The 26,979-nt window shown below is 36.6% G+C and overlaps 1 protein-coding gene across 1 annotated transcript in view; it reads left to right on the top strand.

Moving 5' to 3' along the window:
- The first annotated feature begins 10,663 nt into the window (after positions 1–10,663).
- The window catches only part of LOC134855535 (uncharacterized), a 28,761-nt gene continuing 12,445 nt past the window's right edge, over positions 10,664–26,979 (top strand). The window contains exon 1 of the mRNA XM_063872078.1: positions 10,664–10,739. Coding sequence (XP_063728148.1) covers positions 10,664–10,739 — 76 coding nt within the window. The remainder of the gene's footprint in view (positions 10,740–26,979) is intronic.

The following is a 26,979-nucleotide window of genomic DNA, read 5'->3' as shown; positions in this document are numbered from 1 at the left end:
AATGCGGGTAAAGCAAAACGGTTCAGAACTTTTCTCTAAGTTTCATAACTTTATTTTCAATTAATTTTATTTGGTCTCTGAGTTTCTCTATATTTTCAAGTTTTCGCTCCGATTTAATGCGCCTGGTAATCATCATTAATTCGATAATTTATAGAATTCCCTCAATCTGTGAACTTTTGATTGAATTCAACAGCAATGCCTATGGAATCCAAACAATAGCAAAAAGCCCAAACAATTGCGGTGTAAAAAGTTTTGTTCCTCAAATCGGTCAATGCTCCAATTGTTGCAATGCAAATGTAGAGTATAGAATGTAGAGTATAGATGCATATAAAACTGAACTAAAATGTAACAACAATAAGCACAGTTGGCCGAGCGGCCTAGAGACAAGTCTCTCACGCCGGTCAACCGGGTTCGAGTCCCCCCATATGCAGACCTTAAAACATGTAGACCCGAGGGGCTATAGCCCCATTTGACCGTTTTTTACTGTTTTTTGGTTCTAATTCGGTTCAGCCTTGATTAAGGTTGACCGCCAAAAAGAGCAATTTGTCTCAAGGACATTACCGACCGGTTCTTGTGGCTAGCTTGCGCCGTTTTGTACCAAAAACGGACAGATGAAAAAAATGTTATATGATGTTCTGATCAATAGAAAAATGCCGAAATTATTTTATTGACCGAGTTATTTGCCGAGAAATATCTCTTACTAATTTACGGATTTGGAACAGTTTTTTGGAGATTAGCGAGCATATTTTGGCGCCCCACAAGGGACACGAGATCGATGATAGTTCCCTTTCAATTTGTTTCTCGGACAGTTTTCCCGACACGAGTGTAGTTGGCAGAATCCCCAGAGTTGTACGAAAGCAGGTGGCTCAAACAGAGTGCTGTCGGTCGGAATTCATCTGTTGCGGCTTGAAGAGGGTCTGTAGCGGATTGCACAGCATCTGTTGCGGATTGCAGAGTGTCTGTAGCGGATTGCAGAGTGTCGGTTGCAGATTGCAGAGGGTCTGTGGCGGATTGCACAGCATCTGTTGCGGATTGCAGAGTGTCTGTAGCGGATTGCAGAGTGTCGGTTGCAGATTGCAGAGTGTCTGTGGCGGATTGCAGAGCATCTGTTGCGGATTGCAGAGTGTCTGTGGCAGATTGCAGAGTGTCGGTTGCAGATTGCAGAGTGTCTGTTGCGGATTGCAGAGGGTCTCTTGCGGATTGCAGAGAGCGTCTGTGTCGTGTAAGACCGGTGACCGCCCAATCTTCAAAACTGTAAGACTCGACAAACTTTTAAAACTCTCATATTGTGCTATAAAATTTTATACGCTGTCATACATCTTGAGAAATTTTTCCGCAAGCTAGCCCCCGGTAATTTTTCTCAATACCCAAAATTTTTGGACAGTTCCGTTGAACTGAAATATCTTACAGTCGGTACATAGACAAACTGACTTGACATTTTTTCTCGATACCAAAATTTTTTGGATATATGTGAACGGAATATTAATCAGTGAAATCGGAACATAGACAAGAGGTACTGGACTAGTTTTTTGGATTGGTTTATGACTCGAACCTGCTGACCAAAATTTACTGAAAAATTTTGTGAAAAAAGTAAAAAAAATTAACAAAAAATCCTCAAAACGTCTCCAGAATTCTGCGAAAATGTGCTGTAAGATGAAACCAACCTTATGTTAAGTGGTCTGGTAGCAAAATATCAGGCAAATTAAGTTGAGTTTTTTCATCCTCAGGTTACTTCCGCGTGTGTTGTTGGAACTTAACCAATTTGCCTGATCCCCCACCCACCATTGGTGAAACTAAAAGCCAGTTCGCTTCGAGTAAAACAAAGCCGTTTCAGCCCTTCCGATTATTGACTTCGTTGCGTGACAGTAAAGTTAAGTGGTCAGGTACGGTGATATTAAGTGAGTTAAGTTGAATTCTTTCATCCTCAGGTTTACTCCGTGTGTGTTGTTGGAGTTCAACCGACCTACTTAATTTCCCAACCCCATTGGTACTTAAGCGTAACGAAGCCGTCGCATAGGTCCCCTAAGTGTATGGTATACATTCTAGGAGCTAGTTCTTTGGATCACGCGCTCCGAAAACTTCCCGCTCCGTCCCAGAAGCGCGTCAAAGATACTTGCTTTACGAAGCCAGGTTTAAGTTTGAACTTTAACGCTAGGGACTCTCAGAAAACGATACAGTACTACCTTCATCACTACTTGTCGCACCGTAACGACCTTGTAATTTGGCACGACGCCATTAATAACTCGATAAGTAGGCACCGCAGCAACAATAACCGCAAGCTGAGTAGTGAGCAACTTGTCAATTTGTTATTAAGGTATAGGACAAACATTTGTGCGATCGTATACTGTAGACGGAACGGAACCGAGGATATAGAGGAAAGTTTAGGTTCAACAGGTATTCTAATTCTCAACGTCGTTAAAGACTTTATCTCTAAGCGTAAGGCTAAGGACCAGGTACTAATTGAGAAGTACAAAGAGCTTCACCAGCCTCCTTCCCTTGAGTTAAAGACTCTCCTCCTTCTAAGGCGTTATAGCGCTAATCTTAAAATCCTTAAGACACGTAAGAAGCGAAACCGCTTACCCCTCAAAGCTCGGAAAGCTATAAGAAATAGGCTTCAGGTAGAAGCTTTGAGATGTCAAGTTTCCCCGTCTTGTAAGCTAATGTTGATTTACTAATGCAAATTTGATTACGTACCAAGACAGTATCTCATTTTATTGATTGTTTTCTATAAGTGAGCATCCGTAGAATATTGTCAATTTGTAAAAAACATGGACGAAAAATTCCAAAGTAAGATACGCAAGTTATTCGAACCCGTCTAAATCTAGAAAATGAGCTGCTTAAAGGTCACTCATTATTACTTGAGTACATTGAGAATAATAGTCGCACTACAAAAATTGATAATGCTGTTTACAAATGTAAAATTGCGTTGGAAAAAGCTGTTGACGTCAATGAGCAATTAATTAGGTTAGCGGGAAAAACGGAAAATCCTGAAAAAATTATTGCTCAGCAAGACCTTTGGCTTAAGAAAGTAACCGAAATGAACGATAAAGTAATGCACGAAACTCAGAGTTACAAGATGAGCCTTGAACCTTCGTCATTTCCAGCAGCCGGCATTACAGGGAGCAAGGGATCTTTACAACAAACTAGGTCTGAGACATCCTCACACTCGCACAAAACAAGTGATTCAGCAGCACGAGTATCTGAAAACAGGTCTAAGGTCTCTAATAAGTCTAAGGATAGTAGAAAGCTTGACTCACATAAGTCTGATAAATCTGCTTCCACTCGTCATACGTCGACTGTTCGCACTATGTCATCAAGTGAGAAACGGCATGAGTTAGCTTTAGTAAAACGACGCCATGAGGAGCTGGAAAGGCAGTATCAAGTATCTTTAAGACTTAAAGAGCAAGAGAACCGTCTTAAGTTCGAACAAAGTCAGCTGGAACTAGAGCAATTGGCTGAAAATCATAAAAAGCAACTAATTGAAATGGAATTGAAAGCGTTTGAACTTGAGGACAGTTCATCTGAGGTTAGCGAGAAGGTAGCGGAAAGTAACTTAACAGGAGTAAGTCAACCTATTTCAAAGGTAGCAACCGATCGAACTAATGATTGGGTAGACTCTGTTAGTTCACAGGCACCTCCCGACGTTGCTAGTGCGCCAGGTTTGCAGGCCTTCACTCATGTACCCATTTCGTCAGGACCGACGACTTCCGCCCTCCTTGCTCATGCAATTCACACCAGTAATAGTCATAACCATGAGCACACAGCATTGAGTGACCCTGGAATCCATAGTTATGGACATCGGGCTATGCCTCAATTTGGCAGTGCAAGCCGTTTGCCATTGCAAGCTTCTGTTTCATTTCCAGCCTCTGTTCCATTCCCAGTTAACAATATGCATTCTAGTGCACACGTGTCACCACCGTCTGCTGTTCCTTTACAGACCATGAGTTCAAACATAACTAATGGTAGTTTTGCCATCGCGCAACCGGAATCATTACCTGTCCCAATGTTACCGGCCCAACCCGGTTCTGGTTTTGTTTCTTTGTCGCCTGCATTTGCTGGCGGTGGCTTCTCATCTTCTGGAGTAAACCCAACGCCGGTTTGTTTTTCGGCACCTAATTGCCATGCTGCGCCAGTCCAGACGCAACATAATCTTCCCTTTGTTCCGCATACTGTGTCACCTAATATCAACGATTACTACACAAGTGATGCAAACTTATGGCGATTGGCAGCTACAACTCCAATCGTCACGCCTGCTCAGTCTTGTAATGCTGGAAACATTTTTTCTAATGTGACAACTGTTGTCCCATCGTGTAACACCGCCGCTCCTTATACTAGTGGTGGGACTGTGTATTTTAATACTCCCCCAGTTCATCCACAACATGTTCCGTATTTCGTCAATCAAACTAATACTGGTTATCAGCCAGTCAACGAAGACTACGCACCGTCTCCCGCTTATCCGAACCAAGGTTGTTCATCGGATCGACCTCTCTCCGCTCGTGAATTGGCGGAATTATTGATGCATAGCCGCAAAGATCATCTTCCTGAATGGAAGTTAGCCCAGTTTGACGGCAACCCGTTAAACTGGCACGAATGGTTTGGTCACTTTAAGTCCACCGTTGATTCCGCTGTTCTCACCGATGATACGAAATTGACATACTTAAAAACGCTCGTCACAGGCAAAGCAAAAACCGCAATTGCGGAGTTTAGTTATAGTGGCGTTATGTACAAGGATGCACTGGCCACCTTGCAACGGAAGTTTGGGCAACCACATGCCATTGTTGGTGCGCATCTTGATAAGCTGAATACTTTTCCTCCACTTAAGATGCACAATTCGGAAAATGTCATTAGTTTCTCCTCTGCCATATCTGGCCTCGTAGCAGTTTTCAAATCATTGTCTTTCAACGATGATCTAAAGAGTGTTAACCTGTTAAACCAAGCTGTTAGTAAACTTCCGCCTAACCTCAAGGAGGCTTGGTCAATGCATACTGTTAGACATAATTGGCAGCGACCAACACTCTTAGACTTTAACAACTGGTTGAAAGAAAAGGCCGAGGGGCATGAAAGATTACGTTTACTCAGCTCTAAGGCAAAAAACGAAGAACCGGTTAAACCAATAACCACCAAAGTTTTTGCAGCCAATAGCCAGGTAACTAGTAAGGCTCAGGATAAGTCTCAGGATAAGTCTAAGTTTCCGCCGTGCGTTTTGTGTAAGGGTAGTCATGCATTGTGGAATTGTGCTGTTTTTAAGGAAAAGAATGCTACTCAGCGAGCAAAATACGTAGCTGAACAGAAACTTTGCTTCGCTTGCCTCAATGGCAATCATAGTTTCCGGCAATGTTCTAGAGCAAAAAAGTGCCCGAAGCCAGAGTGTGATAGCACACATAATGTCTTGCTCCATGGAGCCGAAAGAATATTTTTTCGGAAGGAAAATTCAAATGTCTCGAATAAGGCTGGAACAAACAAATCCAAGGAGAATACAAACACTTCCACCCATGCCGCTGTTAGTGATGTACTTGACATTGAATCTTCTAAAGGGTTGTTGCCAATTGCAACACTTGGTGTATCCTCGGATGTAACCAGTCTCCTGACGTTGGTTCTTTGTGATAGTGCATCGACTCACTCCTGGGTGTCTTCGTCACTCGTACACCGTCTCGGCTTAGTAGGGGAGCCCGTTAACTTGTCAATTAGTGGTTTCAATTCGACCACCGTTGTTGAGACTCAGAGGGTCAAGTTTACAGTTTCCTCCGAGCCGAATAATAGTGATTTCGTATTTTCTCTCTGTGCATATGTTAAAGACAGTATTCGGATTGATTCCGAATTAATCAATATTGCTGATTTGCAGAATAAATATCCACAATTAGCACCTATTAAGCCCATTCAATATACTTATGAGGACGTTGAAGTTATTATCGGACAAGACAACTACCACGCCGTTAGACCCATTGAGTTCATCTTGGGAGATGATAAAAACTCACCGTGTTCCGTTCGCCTACCGATAGGTTGGGTCTTAAGTGGTCCGTTGCCGCCGTCCGGTAATTCTACTTCTTCGTGTTTCAAGTGTGTTGTTGAAGATTCTTCTCTGACCGACCAGATAAAATCCTGGTACGAGTTGGAATCGTATGGTGCTTTCAAACAAGTCGATGCCCGTTCCGCCGCGGATAAACATGCTTTATCCATCCTCAATTCTGAAACCGTTCACAATGGCGAAAGATACATTGTGCCTATGCTTTGGATTGATAGTAATGTCAGTCTACCAAACAATTATTACTCGTCACTCGCCCAATTTAAATCATTGGAGAGAAGGTTAAGTAAAGACCCTGAGCTGCGCGAAAGATACGCAGAAACAATTAGAGAGGACATTAGGAAAGGCTATGTCGTTACCGTCGAACCGCATGATCCACGTAAGCGTTCCGATCGCGAGTGGTATCTTCCGCACCATCCCGTCGTAAATCCGAATAAGCCGGGTAAGGTGCGCCGAGTCCTTAATGGGGCTTCTAAGTTTCACGGCACATCCTTAAATAAGTCCTTATTGGTGGGTTCTGACCTACTCCAAAATTTAATTTTTGTGCTTTTGCGATTCCGTCAACATAAGTACGCCGTCTCCGCGGATATAGAGGGTATGTTCCTCCAGGTAGGAGTCCTTGCCCGCGATCAAATTTCGCTCCGTTTTTTGTGGCGGGAGGATACCACTTCCGATGTGGTAGTTCATCAGTACACTCGCCATATATTCGGCGCACGGGATTCGCCTACGTGCGCCAATTTCGCGTTGCAAAAAACAGCAACTGATAATATGTCCACATACCCTGAGGCCGCCTCAGTCGTAAATGAAAAATTTTACATGGACGATTACTTGGATTCATTCGAGAACGTTACCCAAGCAATTAAAACTTGTCGCGATTTGGTTTCCTTACTAAAAATGGGAGGATTTAATTTGACTAAATTTGTCAGTAATGCTGATGAAATCACTTCAGCAATGAACCCCGAGGAATCCGAAACCTCATCTTCACCCATCAAGGAAATATGTAACGGTGCCGAACAATCATCACACGTCTTAGGTCTTAAGTGGGACCATGTGAAAGACACATTGGTTGTTAGCAGAGGCGTGGATTGTCCTCTCGATAAAGCAATAACTCAACGAACCGTCTTGAGTTTCGTCTCTTCTGTGTTTGACCCTGTTGGGTTAGTAGCTCCATACACAGTTAGGGCCCGCCTTTTACTGAAAGATATTTGGAAAATCAGTGGTCAAAGTTGGGACGACGAATTGCCAGAAGACATAAGAGATAAGTTTCTCGAGTGGCACTCCGGTCTCCCTCTCTTAGGGCAATTGACTATTCCCCGTTGTTACTTCACAGAGCCTGTTGATCAAATTGAGCTCCACATGTTCGGTGATAGCTCGCAGGACGTTTTCTGTGCTGTTGGATTTTTGCGTGCGCGACTCGCGAGCTCGCATAAAACTCAAATATCCTTCATCTTTGGTAAAGCTCGCGTTGCGCCCATGAAAGCGCTATCTATACCGAAGCTAGAGCTTCAAGCTGCTCTGCTCGCCACACGACTAAAAGATGATATACTGACCGCCCTTACCGTCTCTATTAATCATGTCTTTATGTGGACAGATAGTACAACAGTTTTGCAGTGGCTAAACTCCACTGAAAAATTACCTGTATTCGTCGCTAATCGTGTCGGCGAAATCCTCGAGTCGACCACTATTGATGAGTGGCACCATGTTCTGAGCGGCGATAATCCAGCTGATACCGGTACGCGGGGGATTTCTTCGGAAGCCCTCAAGGATAGCAGCTGGGTTATTGGTCCGAGCATTCTCAGGACTACTGATTGGCCGTTTATACCCGACGAACGTGTAACCAATAAATTTCGTTTGAAGGGTCCTTCTTGTGATGTTGATAATTGCTTGGAGACATCATCTTCCTTCGTCACCGATGTCACATCAATCAAACATCCCGAACACGGGTTCAATTGGGAAAGGTTCAGTTCCTTTACAAGATATAAACGAGTAGTCGCTTTTATGTTGAGGGTGTTGCCTTCACATAAGCATTTTCGTGGTAAAGACTTACGAATCACCGACCCTACTGAACTTGATATTGCAGAAAGCAAACTGATTCATCTTGCTCAGATGGAATCCTTTCCCGTTGAGTTAACAGCACTCACCGCTGGCAAACCTATTAAGAATAGTAGTAAAATTGCCACATACTCGCCATTTATCGGTCCCGCTGGTATCATTCGTTCCACCGGACGGATTGTGCGCTTAGTGAATACCGAGTTTGATACTAAGCACCCAATAATACTCGACGCCTGACATACCTTAGTTCGTTTGTTGGCCCGCAGCCTCCACCATAAGCATTTTCATCAAGGATTAGATTACATGCGCTCCGTTTTAAATATGAAATATGCAATACTTGGGTTGCGTCGACTACTGCGGTCTATCGAAAATCAATGTGTTACAGGCCGTAAACGCAAAGCAAGCACCATCCAGCCAATTATGTCCGATTTACCGGTCGAACGTCTCGGATACAAGCAACCACCCTTCAATCATACGGGTGTGGATTACTTTGGACCGCTTTACGTTCCGGTTCGCAGAAGCACGGAAAAAAGATGGGGATTTCTTTTTACTTGCCTCACAAACAGGGCTGTACACCTTGAGATTGTACCGTCTCTGGACACCAGTTCGTGTGTCATGGGCATTGAACGGTTCGTTGTGCGCCGTGGTACGCCAAACACAATCTGGTCGGATAATGGCACGAACTTCGTTGGTGCGGAAAAGGAATTACTTGCCTGCATCAAGAGCTGGAATAGCATGGCTCCGACCATTTTTGCACACAAAGGTGTTACTTGGAAATTTAACCCGCCAGGCGCACCCCATCATGGCGGCTCCTTGGAACGCCTCGTCCGAAGCGTGAAGCGCGTGCTGTACGATATCCTAGGCAGTAGGCGAGTCACTGAAGAGGTGTTAGGAACAACACTCTGCTTAGTTGAACAGGCTTTGAATTCAAGGCCAATCACTCCCGTTAGTACCGATTCACGTGAGTTAGAAGCGTTAACCCCAAACCATTTTTTGCTTGGACAACATGCCACAAGCTTTCCTTCGCTTTTACCCGGGGAGCACTTCGATCACAAGAAAAGGTACGTGCGAGCGCAGTCATATGCTAACGCGATTTGGTCTCGTTGGCTTCGAGAATATGTGCCCTCGCTGAATAAGCGTGTCAAGTGGCACACTCATTCTGACTTCACTCTTAAAACAGGCGATCTCGTGTGGGTGATTGAGCCCGATAGTCCGCGTGGGTACTACCCTCTCGCCCGAATCGTCAAGCTAAACTACGGACAGGACGGTTGCGCCCGATCCGCCCTTGTCAGGACCGCAACCCGTGAAGTCACGCGGCCGACCGTTAAGCTCGCTCCGGTTCTTCCTTCTTCAGGGGGGGAGGATGTTGCAATGCAAATGTAGAGTATAGAATGTAGAGTATAGATGCATATAAAACTGAACTAAAATGTAACAACAATAAGCACAGTTGGCCGAGCGGCCTAGAGACAAGTCTCTCACGCCGGTCAACCGGGTTCGAGTCCCCCCATATGCAGACCTTAAAACATGTAGACCCGAGGGGCTATAGCCCCATTTGACCGTTTTTTACTGTTTTTTGGTTCTAATTCGGTTCAGCCTTGATTAAGGTTGACCGCCAAAAAGAGCAATTTGTCTCAAGGACATTACCGACCGGTTCTTGTGGCTAGCTTGCGCCGTTTTGTACCAAAAACGGACAGATGAAAAAAATGTTATATGATGTTCTGATCAATAGAAAAATGCCGAAATTATTTTATTGACCGAGTTATTTGCCGAGAAATATCTCTTACTAATTTACGGATTTGGAACAGTTTTTTGGAGATTAGCGAGCATACCAATATTCAACAAACATTCTCGAAAATAAAACATTTCATTAAAAAATTTCAGATGAAACCATTCTTTAACGTTGCGCGTAAAATAACCATTTATGTATATTAAAAAGGTTATAACTGGTTAAGCTCAAAGCTCAAAAATCAAATTTAAATTCAATCAAAAGCTGTGACGATTCAAATATACTTTGACTCAAAATTGATTAGAAAAATGCAAAACTAAACCGGCTTGAAAATAGATAACCAATTAAACAAACTAGTCATGTAAGCCTCAGTATTCTACACACTTCACACTTTTTATCAAGCATTTGAAAAAAAACATATGCACTAAAATTAAGTTTACTCTGCTGTCAAAACTCAACGTTAGTTATAATCACAAATAATTTGTTAAACTGCGACCATGAGCGGCAAAAGCAAATCTCGCAAGTCTGCCGTACAAAACTGCTCTGTAAAAAGTTGTTCTGGTTATCCCGAATTCCCACTGAAATTGGATTGCGGTCATGTCATATGCGGTCCTCCGTACAATCAGATCGACGTTGAAAACAGATTGAGATTGGAAGAAAAGGGCCGATGTCCTGACCATATACATTGTCAGAGCCTGCTGGAAGAAATAGAAAAAACATTTGAACAAGTAGAGGAAAAAATTGAAAGATTTAACAAGGCAAAAAACAAAATAGGAGATAAAAAAAAGGGCGAAGCGAAACAAACAACAGAAAAACGACTACATTATCAAAAAGGAATCGATCGACTGACGCAAGCAAAAAAAATGTTAGACAGAAAAGATGATTTCCTGATCAGTCCAAGTAAACTGCAGCGCCTCAAACAAATTCTCAGCGAAGAAGGTAAATTTCAGTTATTTTTTTTCGATTCCCGTTTTTTTCATGAATCTTAAGTCAATTTAGGTTACTCTTTTATCTAAGTTTTTGAATGGTACCTGAGCTATCTTGATTGCTCGTGTTGCCTTGCAAGGGAAATTCTTGGACTTCCTCCGGGAACTTAAATAGTCCAGGGCAACCATGGAATTCCTGCCAGGGGCCATCCAGCAACCCTGCCATGAAATCTAAGATAGAATACTGTTGAAAACCAACTCCTGACACCTGCTTGGTACCACCCGAGTCGAGATTTTTCACCTAATTTGAAGCAAGATTTGAGCGGTTTGAGCTGTTTTTTCAGACAATTACGCTCAAAATCTTGCTTCAAAATGAGCGGTTTGAGCGGTTTTTGAACGGTTTATCTAAAAAAACGCTCAAAAACCGCGCAAGATTTGAGCGGTTTACCTGTAAAAACCGCTCAAAAACCGCTCAAATCTTGCACGGTTTTTGAGCGGTTTTTTTAGATAAACCGCTCAAAACCATTCAAATTTTGCGCGGTTTTTGAGTGTTTTTTTTAGATAAACCGCTCAAAACCGTTCAAATCTTGCGCGGTTTTTGAGTGTTTTTTTTTTTTAGATAAAGCGCTCAAAACCGTTCAAAACTTGCGGTGTTTTTTTTAGATAAACCGTACAAAATCCGCTCAAACCGCTCATTTGGAAGCAAACTTTTGAGCGTAATTGTCTAAAAAAACCGCTCAAACCCCTTAAATCTTGCTTCAATTTTCAACTGCATCTTAGCGTGGGTTGACCGAAAATGCTTATCCTATAATTTCCATATATGATAAAATGCTTATCCTACAATTTCCTACAGTTTCATAGACTCAAAAAATTGTTAAAAAAAACTCTAGGATAAGCGTTTTTTTCATATATAGAAATTGTAGGATAAACATTTTTTCATAAAGGAAATTGTAGGATAAACATTTTTTCATAAACGGAAATTGTAGGATAAACATTTTTTCATATATTGAAATTGTAAGATAAGCATTTTATCATAAGAAAACCAGGAAGCCAGCACTTTTATAATTTTTCTTTCTTTTATAACTGCCGCAAGGTTGTTTTTAGACTCAAACAAAAATTTCCAGAAAAAATTTGCATGCATAAAGGAAACTTTTTTGGCGCATAACGTAGTCCAGACGCAATTATTCACCCAAAAAAAATCATCGGTATGACATATAACTGATTTTTTAGTTGTTTTCAAATAGCAAGAGAAGTCTAAATTTGACAGAAAGCCTTCATAAAAGTTTCAAACCCCGGTTTTTGAAGTAGAAGCTATTTAGCTATACGTAGAAAAAGCTATGTTTGTTTATCCCGCACTGAAGTTTCATGGATAATAATAGATCATATTGAGGTTTCATTGTCAGTCTCAAAAAAAGAACCAAAAGATTTGGTTTTATTCGATCAAAATTAGATTATGATAATACTATTTTTTTTAGGTTAAAATATCCAAATTTATTCAATTATAATCGATTATTTTCAACTTATTTTCAAAAAAAAGAAAATTAATTAACTATAATCGATTATAATGGATTATTATCAATTTACTAAAAGTTTTCGGTGTGCTGTTTCCTTTTTTCATTATGATGTTAAACTCAAGTTAGTTATTTTGTTCTCTCGCTTTATTTCAACGTTTTCCGATTTCAATCGCGTTAATGAAAATGTATAGAAAGTCACTTATTTTTGTTAGTATTTTATTGGAGTTATTCGCCAAACCCGCGTTTAAATCCAAAACCCCTTCCCATGCGTTTACCACACTCCCACTAAACACTAAACATCCCCACCTGGATAGGAATTATGTAGTATGGGTAAACGTGTTGGGGGGATGGTTGGAGTGGTGTGTGTGTATGGGGGGGTGCTAATGGATAGAACCCACACTACATCACCCACCACCCCTCCCCACTTCTACCTCTACTACGTGGTTACCTGTCCCTGTGGGGGTGTTTAGTGTTGAGTGAGGGTGTGGTAAACGCGTTTGGGTTCAAATGTGGGGAAGATGGGGTGACGTAGGGGGGAAAAAGAATAAAGTTGCTCTATTTTAATAGCTCTTCGAAATTACTACATATCGGCCGCCCCTGGATGAACGTGGTCGTTCGATTTTTGCAATCGACCTGAAAAAGTAGAAACACTATTTACAAAGTTAAACCAATTTTTATGGATTTTAAGTAGAAAAATTTTTCCATCATAATTCGAAATAGTCCATTGAAAACAAAAAATAGATTTTCATTGGTTATAATGGATTTTGTTGATTTTTTTTCAAGAATAATAGATTAAAATGGATTAAAAATGAATTACGTTGCTTACATTTGCCATGATAATAGGCAACATTTTAGTCAACAAAAATCCTTTTTAATCGATTTTTACCCATGAAAGTTCCGTGCGGGTATAACATGACCAAAACATTGATTCACGCAGCTTTGTTAAAAAACGAACGCCATCATTGCAGTGTCCGGACTACTCCGTCAAATAAACTTGTTGAATTAATAAAAAGAACGACAGCCAGTATACTGTTAGTCGAAATCAATTACTCCACGAAAGTTTTAATAACATACAAATCTTAAAGGCAGAAAAAAATAGATTATAATCGGTTATAATGGATTTTAAAAATTTGTATTTTTCAAAAAATACGGTTAAATTGGACTAAAATTCCAATGAGTTGCCTGAATTTGCCACGATAATCGATTAAATAGACAACATTTTAGTCAACAAAAGTCGATTATAACCCATTTTATCCATAAAACTTCGGTGCGGGTTGTAAGTCTGTTAAAATTTCAAATGGTATTTTCTATGTTGAATCTGAAAATGCAGTGTTTCTGCAAGATTCTTGCCAATTAACCTATAGGTTTTTTCTTGTATGAGGAAATATTTTGGTTTGTATCGTTTTTGGGATCTGATTTATCCCGGAAGCACAGTGCACAGGCAATCGCTGCAAGGCTTTGAAATGCTTTCCCCTGACCAGGCCCGGCTCCAGAGATGCACTACCAGTCCAAACTGTGCTTTTTGTGAATTGTGAGCAAATTCTGCAACAAGGACGCTCCTTTTGTCCTTCTTTTGTTCTTTCATTTTCTTTGATCGTACCGACAAAAATTTGAAGTGTTTAAATACTTGTCTTTGGAATCGAGGAACATACACACTAAAATATGCGCCTATCCAGTGCACAGTTTGGTCTCGCAATGTGCCCCCAGTGATGGAATCCCATGGACAAGCAACTCAGGTGGTAATGTGATAAAAATAGAATTTGCAGAATTTTGGCCCAACAAAATCTAGTTTAAATAACTAGTTAAAAAATTTTTAAAAAATATATAATTTTTTTTGGAAAAAAGAGCTGATTCGAAAACCTTACTCTAATCAAATCTTCATCATGTAGTATCTCATTGTACAGTCCGGTTCAAAAATACACTGAAATTAACATTCAAAAATATCTTTAAATAAATATACCTGCATTTTTTCTGTGCAAGTTATAAGTTTACTCAAAAAACATAAACTAATTGGCAATTCAAGGTGATGCAGTCGTTTTCAACTTTTCATTGTTAAAAAATTAGCACTAGAAGTGCAATTTCGTCTATGATCAAAAAATTTAACAAGCTCAAATAAAAAAAAACGCCGTTTTCTATCTCGTTGCAAAGCTTTTTTACCAAGTCGCTGCTCTGATAAAATCTGTCGATCCCGTTTTTCGTCCAAATAAAGATTTATAACTATGCAGCAATCGAAATAAACTGGTTAATTTTGATTTTCGACGCACATTTTCTTTGATACAATTTGCCAAAAGTTCCTCAATCATTGTCAAAAAATATTTTATTTCAATTTTTTTATTAAAAAAACCTTTTTTGTCACAACTAATGACCTTGAGACTGTAGAATGGAGTAGAAAAACCATCAATTTGTCAAAAAAGCAATCGAAATGTTAAAGGGCAATGGAGTCTCAAGTTGTTACCTGTAATCAAGACAACAACTTTGACGCTTTTTTCGTTCAATATCTTTCGTTCAATATCTTTTTTAAAGACAACAATTTTGAAGCTTTTTTCGTTCAATATCTTTCGTTCAATATCTTTTCTCAAAAGAACAATTTTGAAGCTTTTTTTATTGAATATCATTTTTGTAGACACCTATTTTGAAGCCTTTTTTGTTCAAGTTTAAGTTCAAGACAACAATACCTTTTGAAGTATAGAAAAAAATTCAGTCAAAAATGGCTTGTTAAAAATTGGAAATTTGTCTAAAGAAAAAAAAACCCGAGCACAAATATTCCATTACTTTCGTTAGGAAAGCCGGAACAAAAACAAAAACCAAACAAAAGAACTATTTTTCCTTGAAGAGAAAAGGGTAGTCATGCAATTTTATACTGTGGAGATAAACAAGCAAATTATCATATTTGGTATCCTTGCTTTTTCTAAACAGTTATTTTTGATTTATTAATTTGGTACAATGGAACCGTTTTTTTCCACTGCAGAACTCTAGTGCATTTGATGTAAAAACCAATAGCAGCTTAAAATTTTTAACAAATATTGCTGAGGGAAAATGTTTTTTTAAACGCTTATTTGTCTTTGAATCAACTCCTAGAAAACGCCTAGAAAATAGCAGTTGTTCTAGGAAATGACGGTTGGTTTGGCGAGGTAGTTTGGTTGAATCATAGTTTTAAAGAGGATTAAAACAGTTGCCTTAGGTATAGAGATAGAGCACTGGAATAAGTAACTTTTTAAATAAACAGAGAACATAATTATTTTAGGGCGTGTAAGTTTAGTGTGTCTCTCAGGTGGAACCTGATCTAAACTACATTTTATGATTGGATAAATTAGATATTTTACCACTGTAAAGTATTTAATATTAACCAATCATGATCCATCTAACTAACAACCCACTTATTTGTAAGTGCTGGAATTACTTGTAATTTCAGCACCAGAGAGATTTGAATTTAACTTAGAAATTAGTTGACTCTCCAAGAAGACTTCAGCAGCCGCAATAAACCAGTATACCCTAGATCTATTGAGCCTAGCAGAGACTAGTTAAACAACCTGAGACTAGATAGTATAAGAGTAAGATTAGGATCGGTATTAGACTAAGAAGTTGCACGAATCTATCCGGCCGAAAATAAGATAGCGTGACGAGCAGACGGTGTACCCTATCCGAAATTACTCCATGAGTTAACCATCTCGGTTCTAACTCATCTGGTGCGACCATAAGTCTCGAACAAGACCTTAATAGCTTAGAATTAACCAAAAATAGATTAGAATTTAGACAAAACATTTTAAAAATGTTATACGACGATAATTTAATCGAAATGTCTCTACGACTCAACAGATCAGAGCCAATATTCCGAACGATAACAGAACTACCCGGAATTGCAAGAAGACCTCGAACCAGAGACGACATACGACAAAATAGAAACTTACCAATTAGTTATATGATAGTACGTCAAAAGCCAACACAAACTTTTATATTTAGAATTCTATTAGCAATGAATTTAGATTTTCATTTGCAAACATAAAATTTTGAAGTCAATCTTCATAATCATTACAGGCGCTAAACAAAATATTAATATACAATAACGATTGATAAAAAGATCTCAGATCGTTTTCCTAAAATTCTGTAGTATTATATAAAACATGTTTGGAAAATATTTATTGAAAATCAAAATAAAAATTAGTAGCATGACAATAAACTGTTAGTAATCATAAATCATCCAATTGTCCCAGCTTCATCACCTAAAACATAACAGCAATCATTAACTCACTAAACAAATTTAAATCATTTTAAACTTAAAATTACTTAAATTTAAAACCAGATCATCAAGGTTTATCCTTGGATCTTAATTCATTTTCTATTTAATTAAATTTAAAACTTGATCATCAAGGCCTATCCTTGGATCAAAAAGAACAATTTTGTTCTCCTCCACCCACTTAGCTAGTGTCTAACGACCTCAAACGTCGATTCACTATCCAACCCTCTCTAAAAACCCAAGACTAATAGAAATTTTTGAACAAAGCTTATCATTCAAATTAGGATAAACAGTGAAGAACTTCGGTTATTCATCCTTCACTTGATCCCTCCTCTTATCAAGACCCAGGATAAATCTTAGACTTAGTAAGTTTAAAATAGTATCTAACGAACTACTCGCGTTCTAATTATACCTGAACCTTGTGGATCGATTTACTATTCTCCAACCCTTGAACACAATCACTACCCCTAAGTAAGATTAAGTAAGTTAACACCTTAGCTTATACTAGCCACGAGAAAGTAAAAAATCATTCTTCGGAATTGATATACTTTTCTCTCCAACCCTGAACAAATAGACCCAGGTTAAGCTAACCAAAAAATCGTAAGGACTAACAATTTAAGAAAATAGAAATCATCTAACAACTTTTTGCATCCGTCATCCTAAACCTTATGTCATTTAAAAATCTAGGAAACAAACAAACAATCGTTTTGCACAACTGTGAAATAGAAAACAAAAAATACGATCTTGTAATCACACCTCACACACAAACAGTTGGATATATTAGAACAAAACGACAAACACTAAAAAGAAAAATAATAACTAAACAAAGACAAATAACACGAAAAAGATTTTCCAAAAATAGAAACGCATTTTCAGAATCAGAAGCCAGCAATTTAGACGAACTCTATAAATTAAAAGAATCTAAAGATAAAAATTGCCCCATTCACGATCAATTATATTTTTCCGACTCAGAAACAACTTCAAATTCATCAAAAAGAGGAAAAAGACGAATAAAAAGCAAAATAAACACAAACCAGTACACTTATATAACTGGAATCAACCAATTAGACACATCGATAATTACCTATTAACAGTCATTAAACGAAAAAAATGAGCCAAACACACACTCCAAGTGAAGATAGTCCAGATGATGACGATATCTTCACCTTCCTCGTAGATGCAACCAATCATAGAGGACAGCATATATTTTGCAAGAATTTACTCCTAAATTTGTTTGAACCCGGAATCAGCCCATGTAAAACAGAGTTCCCAGATGTAAAAATCAAAAGACAAATTATTGATCACTATCTGAAAGATATATGTAATTTGACACAACACTACGGAATCTACACCATAGAATTCACCTCACCAAACCCGAATCATCGCAAATATGTAATTCAAACAGACGACCTTGATTTAGAATTTTCAAAAGTATTCTCAGAATATATAAAAAGCATACAACATCATAACTCACAAAGAGCAAACTCCATATTTAGTTTTTGCAATAATATATAGTTATATCTCAATATTAGAAAACGAAATCCCAATCTCAAATGTCTCACCGACAGAGACATCCAAACATATAAAGGTACGACATGAAATCACACTATTTTCAACTTTTCTACATATAATTAAAGAAAATTTCACCAAAGATGATGTTTCACAACATACAAAACATGACTTACAAAAAATTTTGGCATGGTTTATAATAGATTATTTCACACATAATATAGATTTAATTTCACAAGCAAGAAAAAATTTCAGACCTCAAAATTCAAACGATGATACCGCCATCACAGAACAGTCAGACTACGTTTGGGACCGCGAATGGTCTCATTATGCATTTATAAATATCCCACAATCAATTGCAAGTCAAGCAATAAGTACAATATCTTATATAAGAGATTATGTAAGAGTAGTACCATTAACCATTGACGCAACACCATTAAACTACAATACATTTTTACCTGATACTCGAAATAACAGTTTAAATTGGACCGTCATACACAATGAAAACCTTAATGGAACTAGGAATCTCACTCAACAAGATATTCAGACACCATCACACTTCATAAATGAAGAAATTGTACAAACAACAACAACTACACAACAAAGTATTTCACCAATACGTCCAAATTTAACAACACCAAGAAATACAAACACTTCACTAGCACAGGTAACCTTACAATCAACCGTTAAACCTTCGGTTGCTCCAAAATATTCACAAATGGATTACCAAACATATAGACCCATGACAATACCGTCAAAAACACGCAGAACGTTCACAAGAAACAATTTTGCGGAACATAATTATAATTATACACATTCATCAAAAACAAACTATCCTCCACGAAATAATATTAATAATCAAATCAGATCTCGATATTGGAATAATCCAATGGCAACAACCAATTCAGTAAATTTTCAAGCTAATCCACATCCTCCACAGGATCATAGTGAAAATTACCCATTCTTTCAACAGAATAAAAATAAAAAACATGCACCTCATCAAACGGACAACCTATCCTCTGATGATGATTATATACAACCAGATATATTTGCACCATATACCCAAGAATATCGCGTACAAGGAATGCAGAAACCATATACACATCATAGCAATTTTTCTCCACACCAGATAGATACACAAAATCAACAACCAATACAAATGCAAAACCCAATTAATACACAATCTTTTCAACCAATTCAGCCACAAAACCAAATGATTACACACTCGTATCAACCAACACAAATGCAAAATGAAATACCACTTCCATATTACCTTCAACAACACGAAATAACAAAAAATCAACTTTCTAATTTTTCACAAATGCCAAATGCAGCAGAATCATTACAAATGACAATGAATCCATACCTTATGGGTGGATCATCAATAACATCAAACAAACCATTAATGGTATTCACAGGAACAGACCCTGAATATTCTGTAGAAGATTATTTAAATGCAGTAACAGCAAATTTAATTTTAAATATAGGACCTGAACCAATTAATACGCCACTACATCAAAACTGGATACATCGACGCACAGCGTTGATACAGACAACCTTAGACGGCGCAGCCCAAAAACGGTTTTCAGTATTGCCTATAGAAATAAAATCAAACTGGAAAAGATTTACACAAAAATTTTCAAAAATGTTTGACTCCGAAAGAAACAAACAACAACAAAGAGTTTTATGTAATGAAATTCGCAGATTACCAAATGAAACCATCAAACAATTAGCAGTACGTATCGAAACACTAGTTCGAAAAGCATACTCACTAAATACACACGACTACAAAAACACAAAAATGACAGAAATCTTAATGATGACCTTAACACCTCAATTAAGGAAAATAGCAATAAAAAAGAGAGCATCCCATCCCTCCTCAATTCGAGAGCCCGATTTAGATTTTTGAAAACTGGTAGACAAACTAGAGCAAGCGGAAATCACAATGAAACTTGAAGAAACAGAAAATCTGAAATTACAATATGTTAACCGAATTGAAACAAATACCACAAATATCAATAATATACAAGAATCAGATACAGACCTCGTTGAAAAAATCACTGAAATACTCAATATTTACGAAAAACACCCAAACTTTAAAGGCAAACCATCCTTCAAAAAATGGTGTAATTATTGCCGACGATACGGACATAGTATTTCTGAATGTAGACAAAAACAACAGGACAATCAAAACAAACCTCAAAAATATGAAGAACCGAATAAATCATTCTATCAATACATGAAGAAAGATCAAAATCTACCGAACAAAAATGTATACAGCAACAAAGGTTCAGGAAAACCACTTCCGAACAATACCAACTACACGAGAAACCAATCACCATATAACTCAAGTTATAGAGGAAGATCACCAGAACGAAGAAATACACAAAATTCGTCACAAAATCATTATAATAGACCAAATAGTCGAAATAACTACTCCAGATCAAATTCAAATACAACACAATTTGTTTCTAGATCTAATTCCCAATCAAGAAATAATTACTATCCAAACGATCAATCACGAAACTCATCATACAATAGAAATAGAAACTACTCCAATAATCGAAATAGAAGTTATTCAAACAACCGAAACCAGAATTACCCGAACAATCGATCAAGGAATAACTCATATAATAGATCAAACTATAACAGACCAAACAATAATTATCAAAACAGATCACGAAATAATTCACAAAATCGACATTCAAGTTATAATAACCGTTATAGAAATTATTCCCAATCACCACACAGGAATAATAACCATTATAATAATTCTAACAATCGCCACAGAAGTAGTACACCTAAACATCAAAGAAATATTAATCAAGTACAATCAAACCCAGAAACAACATCAGACCCCCCAGGTATTGATGACACAGGAAATAACGAGCTACAACTAAATCAAATAAACTGTGAATCATCAGATTCAGAAAGTGATACGGAAAACACTATCTCCATCAACATGATAGCAGTCGAAAATGACTACGAACCTATTATATATGAACAACCTTTTTCATCACATATATATCAAAATCAATTAGAACTCCTTCACAATTATTATATTGAACCCATCCATTCTACACAAACGGCACAAGAAACTAACGAAATTAACACTACAAATCAATCCAATGAAAATAATAAAACAAAATGCTTGAATACAAATCACATCTATCAAAATATAAAAAAAAACAACCCAAAGAAAAAATTTGGATAATACCATTTCTTTTAGAAAGTCCAAGAAGCAAAGAATTTCAACCACCAGATCTTGAAATTGATTTTTTAATTGATTCAGGAGCAGAATCAAACATAATAAACATTCCCACATGGAATGAGATAAAAACATTACACCCGAAACTAACGCCTCTTGAAACCTCCAGTAAACTAGCAACAGCACAAGGATCAACATTGGTAAACTATGGAAAAATTCAATTATTTCTTCTCCCCACAAGAACAATAGAGCAAAATAAAATTTTAATTAAACCATTTAAACAAATATTTCATATCACTGATATTAAACACAATATCATTGGAATACCATTTATCTCTAAATATATACCAACAATCAATATTTTGAATAGTAAAATACTAATCAAAGATAAATACACAAAAACAAAAGACACATCCCTAACATTTTTTCAAAGATTAAATAAACAACCACCATTCTTTTCAAAATTTTATCCAATATATAATCAACAAAGAAAACACCTGAAACCACTATCAGGAAAAATATATAATTTTTCAATAAAACAAGTTCACCAATATGATAAAAAACAAAATAAACAACAACTCTATATGTCAGACTTTGAATTCAAACCTATCCATAAATTTTTCAAAATCACGATTTCATCCATAAAATATTTGAAAAACTCGAATTCAGATATTATTTCTCTACATGTATACAACAATACACCCTATCAAGTAACGCTACCTTTAGGACTTTTAGGCTATTGCGAAACCAACGCTACGATGTCACCAATACACGAAAAAGCATACCGCGTAAATAATATACTCCAATTATTAGATATTTGTCAATCCACAATTCTTAATGAAGAATTAACCATAAATAATATAATAAGTAATGAAAAAAGAAATACAGATTATTTCACAAAAACCCCATATTTCAAACCTACATTCAACATACATAACTATACAGGAAATCAACAGAAATTTTTAACAATGTTTAACTTCCAACATTCACAAATAACACAAGACGAATTTGATAAATTAGCCAAACAGCTAATAAAATATTCATCAGTCTATGCAACATCTAAATTTGATGTTGGCAAAATCAGTTCATCACTACATCTCCCATTAAAACCTGACGCAGTTTTCAAAAAACAAAGAGCAAGTAAAGTACCAATTCATTTACACGATAAAGTGAACAGATTACTCGATATTTTAGAACAATACAATATAATCTCACCGGTAAACAAAGAAGAACAACCAAAAGGTAACACATTTATCAACCCTGTGATCATCCTAGCAAAAGGAGAATCATTAAAAATAGTTCTAGACGCTAGATATCTTAATTCACTAATAGACGAATCAAAATGCAATTGGCCTATTGAACCAATACAAGTTATTTTAACAAAAATAAACGGAAAATACTTTACAACCGCAGATATGAATAGTGCATATAATCAAATGCCACTAGATGAACAATCGCGACGCTTAACACAATTTGTTATTGGAAATCAGCAATATGAATTCAACGGCCTATTCTATGGAATATCCATAGGACCAGCAGCATTTTCAGCTTTTATGAGCAAAATTTTTTGACCACTAATACTCAAGAAAAACGCAATCACCTATTTAGACGATGTTTTTATGCAATCACAGACAAAAGAAGAAATGTTTAAAGTTTTAGAACACTATCACAAAATACTTCAGAACGAAAATCTGAAGGCCGCCCCCGATAAATCACACTTCTTTTTAACACGAGTTAAATTCTTAGGACATAATATAGAAAGAAAAACAATCACTCCATTAAAATCACGCATTGATGCTATTCAAAAGCTCCAACCACCAACAAACAAAAAGAAAATCCAAGAATTCCTTGGAATGTTAAATTTTTTAAGCAAATATGTCTATAAAATGCAATTATACCTAAGACCATTCCATAATATACTTAGACAACAAAATAACTTTGAATGGAACACAGAACATCAAGCACGATTTGAAGAAATTAAAAAAATCCTAACTGAACAAATTTCGAATACAATTCCAGATCCAAATCAACAATTCTATGCAATGTGCGATGCTTCGAGTTTTGGCATCGGCGCAGCATTATTACAATCACACAATGGCACAAACAAAATGAATCTTATATCAGCAAATTCTCAATTATTCACTCAAGCAGAGCTACGACTCTCAACTCTAATGAGAGAGTGTACAGCCATAATATATACACTAACAGAATATGAATTTCTAATACTTGGATCAAAACATCCAACAGTTCTATTCACAGATCACAAACCAATCATTTTTCTCTTTACACAAAAATCCAATCCAAATCATCGAGTTTATAGATTTCAATTAATTCTAATGAAATTCCCAAACTTACATATAGTTTGGACAGCAGGAAAAAATCTTGCATTACCAGACACATTAAGTCGAAATACACCACCTGAATTACTTACACGTAAAACTACACTTGAAATACCCAAAAATATAAAATTCTACCTTGCAGAAAATGAAACATCACCTCGACTAGAATGCAAATATGCAGTAAAAACTGACGTTGAACAATCACAGATAAACAATTTACAACACTTCCCACTTTATTTAGATTGCCAAAATAACCACTACGAAGTTGATCTACTAGGAACATCAACTTTTAAACCAATTCCATTTTCACAATGGATAAAAAATAACACCCAACAAAAAAGAGTAAAACAACACCCGCATAAAAAAGACCTTTTTCCGTTAATTGAAAAAGAAAATCTAACTGATAAAATAAATTTATCAGGACCACAAACAAACTATTCAAAATACACAATAAATCAAGTTTTTGACCTCCATGACCCACTTGATACAATTCCTTTATCTAAATTAGAAATAGAAAACATTTTTCTCTCCCCAACAGATAAAAATACAATTAATACTTTGAAACAATATCAAAATCTTGACCTAGTAATTAGACAACTAAAATCATGGCACAAATATAAAACTAAACCCGTCAAGGCAGATACAACTATTTTAGGAAATAAAACACTCCTCCGATAATTCCGAAAATTCAATAATACAACAATTAACGAAAACACAGACCTTCTAGAATACAAATTAAATGAATCTACAGTTCCCTGTCTCCCTCTAAGTATGATTCTTATAGCTTTTAATATTTCACATACACAAAACATTAAAGGACACTCTGGATCAGAGAAAACATATTCAAATTTCATACAAAACTTTCTTTTTCCAAATGCACCAATTTGGATAAAAGTACTATGCAATGATTGTATAGTATGTCAGCTGAATAAACCTTATCCAAATCAAAAACAAATAGCACAAAAACAAGTTTTTAAAGGACAAAGTTTGTACTTTAACCACCGTATTTCATTTGATACAAAAGGACCAATTTCACCCTCATCCGAAGGAAACTCCTACATTATGGTAATTGTTGACGCGTTTACACATTATGTAGCACTTAACCCAGTACCACATTGTAACGCTTATTACGCTTACACAACACTCTATGAACACTGGATAGCCAAATTCGGACTACCAGAAATTTTAGTTACAGACAACGGTACAGAATTCATAAATAACGAAATCATCACATAATGTCATTTATATAACATCAAACACAAACCACGTACATCTCATGCACCTTGGACAAACGGCTTAGTCGAAGGTATGAACCGTTCACTACAAGAATATCTTAGATGTATCATCAATGGAAATGATACAAGATATACCGAATGGTCAGCAGATGTAAAACTATTTCCCTTAGCATATAATTCACAAATCACGACAACTCTAGGAATGTCACCATATGAAATGGTTTTTAATCAAAAGCCACGCAAACCGATTATGTTTACAGCAAACTCTCATAAAAATGCACAAAGTTATTGTCAACCGAATAAAGACTCAATTTGTTATAATCTACCTCTACACACACACGATGAAGATCATTTTCATCACCCACAAATTCTTAAATTAGCCTCCGGTACACACACCGAATGGATTTTAAACAGAGATAAAAAACACAATGAAATTTACTAAAAAGTAACAAAAAAGTTGTTACAAAGGCAAAACATTAATGAACAAATAAATTCACGCTTTACACCAGCCTCCGATTTAAAAATTGGATTATTTGTTTTAATACCCAATTTTAACACTCAAAAAGGAATTTCTAAAAAATTACAACCCCTTCGTAAAGGACCATACCAAATAATTGCCAAACCCACTGATGTCACATATAAAATCACCGACTATAAAAAGAAATTGTTCAACATCGAAACAACCTATTACCTTATTACCCAAAAGAATACGCACTACGCGAACTAACTCAATTGTATTCTTTCACAGGTTTAAAAGTTATTCAAAATTACCCACATACGGAAAATAAAACAAAGGAACAACATGACATTCACCTCGAAAACCAAAATAAAAAATCAAGTATAATGAAAAACAATACAAAAAAGCTAGATCAAAATATACCTCAAAAGGAAAGAAAAAATAGAAAATTGACAGAAAAAATAATACCCCAAGAACTAATCGACAAATCAAAACATAGAGAGTCATCACGACTTAGAAATCAACCACGTAAAAACTATAAAACATTCATTCCACAGTCTAAAATATTAAAGAAAGTCGAATTTCAAAAACAGCTTTAAATTTATATTTAATAATTTTTGCACCTCTGAAATATTTTGAACTTTCATTTTTCAAAATAACATGCTGACAAACACGCAACGATTCTAGTTCATAAATAGCCAATAGGATTCATCCAATCCGTTACCTTCTCTAATTCTAACACAGATCAACTAGACGAACAATATTAAACTCCAGGCATATCTATAACTATAACTTTGCGACCTCCAGGTCAAAAATAAGCAAACCATTCTAACTTGACAACTAAAATAAATATCACCATAATATCATAACCCTCCCTTATCTAATAAACCAAAGATCAACAATATTTCCCCAACTCAGACCTCAAATACCCCCCAAACAAATATGATAAATTAGCCTAAAAATACCCCAGATCACTTGACAAAAAAAATAAAGACAAAGAAGACCTCCCGATCACCATAAAACTCGCCCCCAACAATTTTTCACAAAACTCAACCCACTTGTCAAAAAATCAATAAATAATTCGACCACACTTGAAAATTGCCTCAAACAACAAAAAATATCCGATCGAGAAGCCATTTCTTAAATGCTCTTCTCTCGACCAGTCAACATAATTCTTAACATTCTCATAAACTTTTTAACGATATTTAAACTTTTAATCATATTTCTTTTTGATACCTTTGAATCTTTTGTAATAATCTTAATCATTTTTTGCAATATTTTTTAATTTTCTATTCCATATTCGAACTATACCTCCAGCTTTCAAAAGCTATTGACTATATCCACAGGTACGATTCACAAAACTTATCCAAATGATACGAACCATTTTTAGTAGAACAGATATTTTTTTACTATTTGTAATTTTTATAACAATTCTATCATCCCTCATCTTGACAATATGCAAATGTATAAAGAAAGCAATCATCACATTCGCCCTAGCAGCAATCCTCCCAATTCTTTTTCTAGAAGAATACTATAAAAAACATAAATTTTTTCACTAAAAGAATAGATCAAAAACCATCAACAATTGCTAACCAACAATCACACAGTCAGTCTTCACCGACATCATCCCAGGAAAACCCAACACCACCTTCAATTACCCAAAACCCCCAAACATCTACACGAATTTCCTTTCAAGATAACCCATATACCTTTGAAGAACGACACGCTCGCTTATCAGAACCACTAGAACCAGTTCA

This window comes from Symsagittifera roscoffensis, chromosome 10 (genome assembly GCF_963678635.1).
Source record: "Symsagittifera roscoffensis chromosome 10, txSymRosc1.1, whole genome shotgun sequence".
Taxonomy (NCBI): Eukaryota; Metazoa; Xenacoelomorpha; order Acoela; family Convolutidae; genus Symsagittifera; species Symsagittifera roscoffensis.
This window is presented reverse-complemented; position numbering and strand designations above follow the sequence as displayed.